We start from the raw sequence: 11878 nt of genomic DNA, 5'->3' as shown, positions 1-11878 counted from the left end.
TTCGACTTGTTCAGTGACTTGTGACGGTGGCTGCGGTCGATGGGTACGGCTGTGATCTCATCGGTCGGTACACTCGAGACAGTGCTGTCGGTCTCCCAGCCTGCGTCCTCCTCGGCGTTGCTCGACATGGCTGCGTCATCCTCTGTGGTGGTCTTCGTCTCGCGCCTGGCACCGAGCTTGATTCCGCCTCCTGTTGTAGATGACGAATCGTCTGAATCTTCAGCCTCCTCTGCCATCTCGTCGAAGTCGGCAGCGTCGGGGTAAGAGCTCCGGAAATCGTAGAACTCGCCAATCTCGACCAACTCAATATCCGAGTCGAAGGCAATCATGCAGTGGCCGCGGTCGCGCATGTGCGTTTGAATGCCAGAGGCGGTGTGAAGAGTCTTGTGGCATTTCAGGCACTCGTGGTAGGCGTGGACCTTCTCGTGGAGATGCTTGATAAGCTCCTCGGGTTGAGCAAGGAATTCCTTCTCGGGTATGAACATGCCGTGGTATCGTCCCATGTGGGTGATGTTGAGCTGGAAGTTGGGCGACTTGTAGTTGCAGAATAGGCAGTCGAGGAGGGGATCGGTGGCAGGCTTGGTCGATGCGGCAACAGAACTCTTGTCGTCTTCGGCGGCGGCGGAATCGTTCTCAGCTGCGTCCTCACCCTCGAGGCTGGCATTTTGCAGACCTTCGGCGACATCTGCGACATCCTTATCCCCGTTGACGGTGGTGGCTTCCGACTCAGCCATGGACTCTCCCAGCGAGAAGGCAGAGCTGACCATGGAGCCCGTCACCGAGGCAGCGTCGTCTAGTTGCGCGCCTCTGCCCGACTTGGCCATGTTAATGCGGTGCTTGGAGCTGTTGAGGTGGTTGTTGTAGGCATTTTCGCTGAAGTATGTCTTCTGGCATGGGGTGCACAGTTTCTCAAACGACGCCTTGGCGGCAGTGGCGGCAGCGGTGGCCTTGTTCGCAAGAACCTTCTCGGTGAAGATCTCGGAGGATAGCGGTGGGAGCGAGGCCACGCGACGCTTGAGGTTGTAGCGATGCCAGTCGGTCTGCATGTGCGCCCGCTGCAACTCGCTCGATCGGAAGGCGACCTGGCATGTGTTGCAAGTGAAGGGATGCGTAGACTGGATGTTAGCCTGGGAAGGAACTTGCGACGCCATCTTTGCGAGTGTTTGGGAGGTTGACGATGTGGTTGCACTCGGAGGGAGGAGTAGAAATATAGGCGGTAGGTGGGGTTGAGTGTGGGATGTGGTAGCGCCGACGATTTCACGACTTTATGACTGGCCGAGGGGCAAAAAGCGACTAGGCCGAGCAGGGCGCATTTACAAAGTTGAGAAGGCGCGGGAGTCGATTCTGCGTCTTATCAGCAGTCCTGCGCACGGCGAAGATGGTGAATTGCGCAAAAGGCCGACTTGGGGCGAATATTGAAGCGCACAGGCATGACATCAATCGGCAGGCGTTGTGCCAAGCCACTGGCACCTGCCATCCCTGCAGCGGATTAGAGCCGCAGGGCAAGAGCACCCCTCGGCCACTACCTCAGCCCTACACTCACGTATCCGTATATATGGGAGCGACTATGCGATACCATGACACTCGCACATACAATACCAGTCCGCATCCTTAGCCGCCACTCTCTCTTGCAACAACATCGCCATCGATGATATGAGTATGTCAGACGGGACTGAGCACCCTCGCGACCCTCCGTACAATGCCACCAACCAAACCTCATCGGCTTCTGCAGCGGCTGGCCCATCGACACGGTCATCACGTGCCTCGAACCGCTCGCGTAGGAAAGATGTGATAGACGTACAAGACACTAGCCGCGTCCTGGAATGCTCACAGACTGAAAGACAGCGCCGCTTCCAACATCTTGTCCGACAGTGCGCCTATCACTCCCTCTCATCTTCGGGGCGAATGCTGACTGTTGACTAGCTACCTGTCCCAGATTCTACATGGCTGTAAGAGTGCCTACTGCGATACCCCCACATGCCTCTCATCCGGCAAGCGCATCGCGTCCAGGCCACACCGTCCACCTACATTGCTCACGGCCACCGCCCTAGCCCATTACCTCGCCGGTCAAGACAACCCGAACCGCGGCCTATGCCCCCATGAGCTCAAGGTCGCGCCTGAGTCATTCGAGATTACAAATAGCCTTGCCCAACATGCTAGCAACGGCTCCGCCGAGGACTACGTTGTTTATCCTTCGGTGTGGCAACTAGCACAACAGCGCAGGCAAAGTCATGCGGGAGATAGTGGTCAACAAGAGCTGGATGGCGACTTGACCAATGCCCTCAAGCAACGGCAGCAAGCTAGAAAAGACCCAAAGGCTCTTAGTCAGAACTTGTACGACAGCTTGACTATGATATACTCTTATACCACGCAAATACCCACACCTGCTTCTGTCCTTGCTTCCCTTCGCAAACCCGAGCATACTCCTGCACATGACGCTCGTTCTACTCAAACCTCCGCTGTACCGCCTTCCCGACCAGACGGGCATGATGCGGATTCGAATACCGGGCCAACGCTTGGGACAAACGGTTCGAACGCAACACGATTGAATGGGAACTCGCGTATCGTTCGTCAGCATTCACATCTATCAGCCGCCACTCGTGACAGTTCGCAGCCAGACAACGCTGGCGCCGAGGTCCTGGCTAACGGGCACCATGTCCACAGGATACCCTACCATCCCTCGAACGGCATGAATCAAAGACATCCTCCTTCAGCACCACATGCTACTGTCGTGGATGGTGCATCAGATTCAAACATGCTATCAATATCGAAAACAGGAAAGAAAAGCTTCACTATCGGTGGGGCATACCCAGCTGCTGCGCCTCGCGCGAAGCCATCGTCAGCAGCAACCGAACTACCTACGAAGAACAACCCTGTTGAGGAACATCCATCGTCCGGTGTACCCGTTGTCTCAACATTGAATTGCAGTATCCTCAATGAGCTGAAAGAGGACGTCCATCGCTATGGCAAGAGTCATTCTACAGACTTCAATTACGTTGTGGACTTTGATCGTCGGCGACGTACGCGACGTACAAAACCCCTCGTCAACCGATCTCTGTTCTATACTCTGAGCGACCCAGAAAAGCTACTTGCATCATTCCATGATAATAACCAAGACTTCAAAGACTCACCCTTACCTCATCTCGACTCAACACGCCTAGCCAACTCTTTTAGCGATTGGAATCATCGCAACGGTGCGCTCATCTTCGATAGCCTATGGCTCGCTTTGGATGCTTTATTCGTCTCTCCACCCGAACTCGACGTTCAGAAGAGTCCCCGTCTGAGGCCATCAAGAAAGGGCGCTTCCAATAACGTTTATTCCGACCAGTCCTCCAGTGGTCATCAAGGTGCCTCGCGCTATCTCGACACCCATGAAGCCGCTCATATTGTCATGATATGCATACACGCACTCACATCACTGGTACCGCTGGGATGGCCACACACATGGGCACAAATACGGAAGCTTCGATCTTGGGGTGTCATGGTGCCCATTGCTACTCCCAATACCGACGCCTTTGCGCATCCGTACATGGACATCATCGACGAGTTGGAATACGAACCGGCAGTGCGTCTTGCCGATCGTTTACTTCGGGCTATCGGGACGCGGACTTGTTTCGAACACATACTCGCCAGTTTAGACGTCGCAGAAACGAACTGGGATGGGTCAGAACAAATTTCACCTTCTGTCGGGCTTGTGGATATGGTTATACAACATTTGGGGGTGGTGGAGCGCGTCGTTCTGGCGACAAAGATAAAGCTGAACTCGAGCCATGATCGCGATGGAGATCCAGGGTGGACTGTGACAGCCACTTTTATGGAGTGGCTGAGAACTATCATCGTCAAGAAATGGGACAGCAAGGCTGAAATCAACAAGTGGAGCAGTGTTGGTACAGCCGTGATGGTCCTCGACAAACTTCGTAAGCACACAGGATGTTTCTACTACGAAGAAGCTAACAATCACAGACTCCAACCGACAAACTCTGCACTTACATTCCAATATGTTCGAGATGCCAATACTCGATGAGCGCATTGACACAGTAAACGAGCCAATAAACTACCTCACATGGGAGCATCACCCCAATACTCTACACGTGTTCGAGTATCCATGCCTCTTCTCCGCGCAGCATCTCGTAGCGTACTTCCGTACCATCAACTTCACCGAGATGATGAAGCAGTACGATCATACTATGCGCACCCACCAAATGCAGAAATCGCTGGAGATGTTCCTTAAGGAACCCTATTGGTGGATCATTAAGAGGAAAATGAAGACTACCCTTAGTGAATACCTCGTGTTGGATGTCAGTCGCGAAGAGCCTTTAAAAGACACACTTGATCAGCTTTGGGGTATGGACAAGAGGATGTTGCTGAAACCGCTCAAGATCAAGATGGGTCACAACGAAGGAGAAGTCGGTGCGGATCATGGCGGCGTGACGTACGAGTTCTTCCGAGTGGTCTTGAGTGAAGCTTTCAGGCCTGAGAATGGTGAGCCACATCATACTGTTGCATCGCTCTCGACTAACTTTGCCAGGCATGTTCACGATCGATCCACAGACGCACATGACGTGGTTCCAACCAGGCAGCTTCGAACCACCTTGGAAGTTCCAGATGCTTGGGATACTATTTAGTCTTGCCGTCTACAACGGCATCACCCTACCCGTCACCTTTCCCCTCGCCTTCTACGAGTACCTCCAAACCACCGGCAACCCGCGCGTCGAAGGCCCAGCCAACTACGACCCCGTGGATTACATCCAAGACGGCTGGCCCAGCCTAGCAGAAAGTTTCCGCACCCTCCTATCCTGGAGCGACGGCGACGTCGCAGACGTCTTCATGCGCGAGTACGTATTCAGCTACGAAGCGTTCGGCCAGCCGATCGACCAAAACCTAGGTGATAACTTCCCTGCCCTCGCTGAATCAAACTCCCCAGTCGAAGAGCCCGGTCTAGTCACCAACGAAAACCGTCTACAGTATGTCAAGGACTACGTCCGCGCCCTGACATACAGTTCCGTCGCCCCAGGCCTCATCCCTTTCCTGCACGGCTTCCTCACCTGCATCCACCCAAAGAGCCTCCAACTCTTCACACCACACTCCCTCCGCCACCTCATCGAAGGCACACAACACATTTCTATACCGGACTTGAAACGCTGCGCGAAATACGAAGACGGCTACACCGCCACCCACTCCAACATCCGCGCTTTCTGGGACGTAGTCGAGCATTACAGTCAAGAAGAGTTGCGTCTCCTGCTCGAGTTCGTAACGGCGTCTGATCGTGTCCCTGTCACGGGCTATGAGAGTATCACATTCCATATTGTTAGGATCATGGGAAGCCCGGGGAGCTTGCCGAGTAGTAGCACGTGTTTTGGGAAGCTGTATTTGCCGGATTATGGGGATAGGCGGGTGTTGGAGCGCAAATTGGGACTGGCGATCAGGAATTCGAAGGGGTTTGGGAATGTGTAGTGGAGATGATACACGGTATTCGGCAGAGACGCAGAGGAGGGAAGCGCAGCTACGGGTAGCTAGTGGCTGGAATGCAAGGCACACTCGCCTGTAAGGCAGATCGTATACCGTAAGCGGAGCATGTCATGTCACACATATCTTTTTCTATAGCTAAAGCTTCGTCTCCTGCGGTCGGATTTGGAGCAAAAAAAGGGTAAAAAAGAGCAAAAACATACAACAGCGGGGATTCGCTAGTGGTCACCCACCTAACTACTAATCCGCCGGTACACTGCTTGTATATGGCTGAGCGGACGGGAAGCCTAATTCTCAGTGTCCTATGGTCGTATGTGAAGGAATGGGAAAGATATTGGTTAATATCGAGCAGCCGTTAAAGTCTCGCAACAGTCTTCCATGGTTATCTTTTTCCCGAGGGATAAGAAGATGTGTCATCAAAATGGGTGCATACAGCGAGGTTCATGCATAGGATTAGTAAGGCTCTAGGATAAGTTTGCGGATCTTTCGAAGATGCTCGCGTAGAGGAGGGCATGTGTCTGTATTGTAGCATTGCAAGGTGTTTATAGGAATCTGAGATTGTTTGCGTTAGAGATGGTTGGCGTTTGATGGGTTTGTGCTGTGGTGTGAGGTGTTGTGTGATGTGGGTTGTGTGATGAGGGTTGTGTTGGTAGTTTACTCATTGTCGAGTAGTGAGGGCAGTTTGGGCTGCGGTTGACGAAATAGTAGTTGTGGTTTACTCATGATCGTGATCGACGAGCGTGTCTGCCCACGTATCCATGTTGTTCTTTATATCATCGTGACAATGAGGAGGGGGAGGGCGGCTTCGTTTGATTACTGACACATCGATATAGGATGTTGAGTGTTGACGTTGGCATGATTGCTTTCCTGGTCATAGAGTCCTGGTGATTAGAAATGTGATATGTTGAGTGACAGACGTTGTCTCATAACTTTGTCATACTTATGTTCCCTAGCTTACCATCTTTGCATGCATGGTCCTGCTATACTATTTGGCTTCAGCAATATAGACGTGATAAATACTCTCCCCTGTACGTCTCATGACCATCTCGTACGTAACGCCAGCCAGCGACCTAGCAAGGCCGCTCTCCGGCTACACCCTCCTTATCAGCAACTACGGCGAGAATTACCATGCCAAACAAGGACTCAGCAGCACGAGTCGAGTCGAGTCGAGTCGAGTCGGAAGACCCGCGATGTATGCGCTGGACGTCATATCCACCAATCACCCCCTTCCACGACCATGCTCAAAACATGAAGTTCCTCGCACACTAGCGTATGTGGACCCCAAAGCTCAGTGGCGACTATGCGCACTTCGGTCGTCGGTCGTCTCGGAGTCGTTGTCCCGGGCCGTCGCTTTGTCGCTTTCTCACCGACCGGATCGTCGCGCGACGCTCGGGCGACGACCCGGCGCCTGGTTATCAAGAGTCATTCGAGAGTATCGGACGCCGGTCGGGGAAATGCCAAGAACACTGAGCTCGCGGACTTTGTCTTCGGATGCGACGGCGATTGGCTAGGTTGCCTTGGTGTTTTGATGTTTTGAGGGTCCTCGTGACTGGTATGTCTGGACATTGGCGGTGCGTTGACGGACGGGACTGCAAGTCGTGCGTGCGTCGCGGATGCTGGCGATTAGCGTATGTGGAGATGCAGTTGGCTGGCTGACGCAGCTCTGCGCGTCTGCAAGATTTCATTATCGATTCGTACCAGGCGGGCACGAAGGGGTGGTTGTTAGCGCAAGTGGGGGAGGTGGTTGTTATCGAGATTGCGAGGATTTCTTGCCCGGGATGGGAGAAAAAGTCCAGGGAAGAATGGAGTGGCGGGCATAATGACTGATGTTGTTTTGTGCTAGTCGTGGTGTTGGAGGACAGGATAGTTGTGATATCACTGCTGGGTTGTAATGTGGTGAACTACTTTTTGTGGGCCCGACGACCTTAGATAGTTTAGTGGACTTCGGATGTAAACATGACATTTAGGTGTGGGTGGGTATACCAACAATTCAAAACGCATTCCAGAAATATTTGTATGCTGCTTACAGTGGTGGTGGAGCGGAGCAAGCATGCATGTCCAGCGCGCGATCTAGCCCTCGAGTCGAGAATCAAGACCATCGCGTGGGGATAACTGCATCTGGAGTTGTGGACACGATGGATAAGCTCCGAAGGCCCCTTGCCCCTGCAGTTCTCTAACCGAACGACGACTGTACCACGAGGCAGCTCAAGTCTGGCCGAACTGATACGACGTCCAATTACAGTAGTTTCTCGGCGCATAGATGCCAACACATCAATCTGCGTGCAGGTCGGAGAGACTTTGAAGGAGTCAGACCACAAACGGGTCGAGCCGACAAAACAATCATGTTCACGTGCCTGTCCGGTGAATCCTGCGAAGACTCTAGTGCCAGCGAGCCTTCGGAGAGCCGCATGCATGTGTCGTTGGAGACTGCAGCGCGCTATCAGTAGCCTGCAGCCACTTGGCACCAAATAGTGTTGATTCGCCAATGCAACGAGACATCTCTCGCTCGGGCTAGGCGGACGCAGCAGACCAATGACGGTGGGATCTGGAAGAACATGCGGACACTCCGCCTCGCACCGGTCGCTAGATGATCCGAACACCAAAGTGTATACCGGTGGGTGGAGCCTGGACGACTTCAATGCTCGCGTGCCATGCATGTTCACGTAGGAGCGACGTCCCGAGGAGTCGCGAGGTCGCGAGGAGTTGACCGAGTGGCGCTTGCGATAACGGTGGCAAGAGGACGCGCAGCATGCATTTGAGCCATTGCATGCAGTATTGGTTCAGAAATGTCAAGATGATGTTCAGTCAATAGGTAGAACAGAGCAACCAAAGCACACTACACAAGTAAGGTTTGCGGTGCCAAGCGAAGTGCCAAGTCCTCCACTACTCCTACCCAAACTTCATCAATTCCTCATGTGCTCAAATTCTAGCGGATGTACATGCTTGCATGCTTGGCTGTTACGTAGTCCCGACTTGATCGACTACCCTGCATATGGATCCTATGCATGGCGTTGTCAATCTCGACGTCCGTGGTCGCTGCTCCTCGAAAGGGATCGATCACACTGGCAATACATGCGCTAGCGACGGGCAGACATGCTGTATTCTGTTGCATGGCTGTGCGGATATGATTGTCAAGGGATTGGTCTGGCCAGTCTTGCTACCTATGGGTGATGCAGCGTGGCAATCATGAATCCTGCAGCGGAACGCGGGAGGATGACTGAGCGCTACCAGAGTCTGGCCGCGCACACAATTTGCATGTTACGCAGAAATGGCGAGGCGACTACGAAATCACTGAAAGAATTTCATGTCAGAGATTTGCAACAATCACTATGAATTACAAGATACATCATATTGTTCTAGATTAATGTAACCCTGCTCGCTAAATGGTGAATACCCCAGCCAAGACGTGAGGTAAGATCGCGTGCTCGATGAAACACTACATGATGATCCCTCCAGCATCGAACATAGAACTGCGGCCGGTCGGGCCTTTTGAAGTCAGACCAGCCCTGGAGGGCGGTGTGCTCGTAGAGGTGGGATTTCGCCATCGCCCGAAAGGGACTAGTTCGGGCGGGATTGGTCACTCGAAGCGTGGATTGCGTAGGATTGCGTGACCGCTGGAAGTCACGACCCAACCTTTTGTAAGGCGCGTCAGGGTCGCACTTCCCCACATACACCGTGCGGCCGACGCGACTTCCGGGGCGTCGCGCTTCTTATCCTTCTTATCTATAAAGGTCCCACTGCCCTCATCTCAACCAGAGTTTGCCCACCAAGTTTCCTGCCTTCACCCACATTCAGGAATTAATTGCTTCTTCCTACAATCCTACAATACCATCGAAGCTTCAAGTCTACCACCACAGCCACTGCCACTACAGTATGGCACCCAGTCTCTTGCTAGACCCAGAGTCGCCGCCCTCATCCTATGTCCACACCACCAAGCAAGCCTTCAGCCAGGACGGCGGCGTCTCACTCAAGGAGGCCCAGGCTCCCGTTGGCGGCGACTTTTCCTTCTCTTCTACAGCCATGAACGGTAATGGTAACGGCCATGTCAACGATAGCGATGGCTTCTCCGGCAACGGGTTCTCAGATGCTCAGCAAGGCGGAAGCGATTTCATTACTGCTCAGACTCTTCGTCAACAGTCGGACAGCTATGCGACTCAGGCTCGCACTTCGGGAGACGGAAAGCGTCCCAACATCTTGTACATTATGGCCGATCAGATGGCCGCACCCATGCTAAAGTTCAATGACCCAGAGTCAGTTATCAAGACACCTCATCTTGATGAGCTTGCTAGGACCGGCGTCAACTTCGCAAGCGCTTACTGCAACTCACCTTTGTGTGCACCATCTAGGTTCACCATGTGCAGCGGTCAGTTGCCATCCAAGATCGGAGGATACGATAACGCCTCGATCCTGAGTCCAGAGATCCCGACCTACGCCCACTACCTCCGCCGCGAAGGATACGAGACTGCGCTCGCAGGAAAGATGCACTTCATCGGCCCGGACCAGCTCCATGGCTTCGAGCACCGACTTACTTCCGACATCTACCCTGGCGACCTGGGATGGTCCGTCAACTGGGACAAGCCAGAGGAGCGTCAAGAGTGGTACCACAACATGGCTTCGGTCATGCAAGCCGGACCATGCGTGCGATCCAACCAGCTCGACTATGACGAAGATGTCATGCACAAGGTGAGAAATCTCAGTAGTACAGTACACTGCAGCGGTACAAAGAAGACTTCTAACACATACCTTCAGGCTCAACAGTACCTCTACGACTACGTTCGGTCTGACCCCGAGAGCCGTCGGCCATTCGCCTTGACCATCTCTTTGACCCACCCACACGACCCCTACACCATGATCCAAGAGTACTGGGACCGATACGAGGGCGTCGATATTCCCCTGCCCAAGGTTGAGATCGCCCAAGCGAACCAGGACTCTCACTCCCAGCGTCTGCTCAAGACCATCGACCTGTGGGACAACCCTGTTCCAGACGAGGCCAAGATCCGCGCGCGCCGTGCCTACTTCGCTGCTTGCAGCTTCGTTGACGACCAGGTTGGCAAGCTCGTCCGTCTTCTCAAGAACTGCAGGCTGGACAAGGACACCATCATTGTCTTTTCTGGAGACCATGGTGACATGCTTGGTGAGAGGAGCCTGTGGTACAAGATGAGCTGGTATGAGAACAGCGCGCGAGTACCGATGATTATCAACGGGCCCAACATCGCGCCCAAGAAGGTCAAGGAGTCAGTGTCCACGATGGATCTCCTGCCCACGTTCGTCGACCTCGCCGGAGGACAGGTTGATGATCGTCTGCCACTAGACGGTGTCAGCCTTCACGAGTACCTTGTCTCAGACAAGCCAGGCAAGGACGAAGTGTTCGGCGAGTACATGGGCGAAGGCACCGTTACTCCGACTTACATGATCCGACGTCATGAGTGGAAGTTCACTTACTCCCTTGCCGACGGACCGCAACTCTACAACCTGGTTGAAGACCCGCAGGAGCTGCAGGATCTTGCCACTTCCCCAGAGCCTCACAACCAGAAGATGCTCGCCAAGTTCGAGGCGGAGGCGCGCGAGAAGTGGGACTTCAAGACCATCCACAACGACGTCGTCCGAAGCCAGCGCATGCGCCAGGTTGCTTGCAGTGCACTGAAGATTGGTCGCAAGGAGTCGTGGGACTACCAGCCGCCGGCCAACGACCAGAACCGCTTCATCCGCTCGCACATTCCTCTGGATGAGCTTGAGCGTCGCGCCCGCTTCCCCATCGTGGACTACTTTGGCCGTGAGAAGTCAGCTCAGGCATCCCACCATGGTCTTGCTGGAGCAGCTGGCCAGTGAGGGCGGATTTCCCAAGCACCCATGACTTTTTTCCCTTTCGACAAATTTGTGTTATTACGGATGCCGAGATTCCATGTTTCCAGTCTGTTTCTAGCGATGCTGTTAATGTCCAGTTTTATTAGCGACTCATGGCGTATGACTTTACGACGCAGGGTGTGTATTGTCAAGCTTTCTGCAAACAGCATGGTCAGAATGAGTAGCATCTACGGCGTTTTGGGGCATATAAGGGCAGGGCGTTATGGCGATGATGATCTTGAACAGGCCATACATGGGCGACGGGTGATCTGGCTATGTATAGCACAGTACAACAATAAAACTGAAAACGTAACCTCGGTGCAGTGTGAACTGACGTCGGCGTTGATCATGTGTGAAAGAATGATGGTGGTGCTGTGAAGCTGTGTGACTCTGGTGCGAAGCGGCGGGGACAAGGAGGGGTGTAATGGTGAGTACCACGATTGGGGGACTGCGATAAGCCAAGTTTCAAGCTACACGTGAGGTGGCGTTTGCCTCCACAAGCCGAACGACCGACAGCGGAAGGTGCCAGTTACGTCTGCGACTCAGTACCACCAACCTTGATTGTAGC

At 53.6% G+C, this 11878-nt stretch overlaps 2 protein-coding genes across 2 annotated transcripts; both read left to right on the top strand.

Annotated features, from left to right (window-relative positions):
- Positions 1–1943: 1943 nt before the first annotated feature.
- J4E87_008438 (uncharacterized protein) lies at positions 1944–5454 on the top strand (the record flags this gene model as incomplete). The annotated part of the gene is made up of 4 exons (XM_049380027.1): positions 1944–1949; positions 1997–3917; positions 3964–4482; positions 4529–5454. 4 exons carry the CDS (start codon positions 1944–1946, stop codon positions 5452–5454), a joined length of 3372 nt encoding a protein of 1123 aa, XP_049230296.1.
- Positions 5455–9339: 3885 nt separating this feature from the next.
- Positions 9340–11295, top strand: J4E87_008437 (uncharacterized protein; the record flags this gene model as incomplete). The annotated part of the gene is made up of 2 exons (XM_049380026.1): positions 9340–10149; positions 10216–11295. The coding sequence occupies 2 exons, from the start codon at positions 9340–9342 to the stop codon at positions 11293–11295; spliced, it is 1890 nt and encodes a 629-aa protein (XP_049230295.1).
- Between the last annotated feature and the right edge of the window lie 583 nt (positions 11296–11878).

This window comes from Alternaria ethzedia (genome assembly GCF_023757985.1).
Source record: "Alternaria ethzedia strain BMP 0044 chromosome Unknown scaffold_26, whole genome shotgun sequence".
NCBI classification, from domain to species: Eukaryota; Fungi; Ascomycota; class Dothideomycetes; order Pleosporales; family Pleosporaceae; genus Alternaria; species Alternaria ethzedia.
This window is presented reverse-complemented; position numbering and strand designations above follow the sequence as displayed.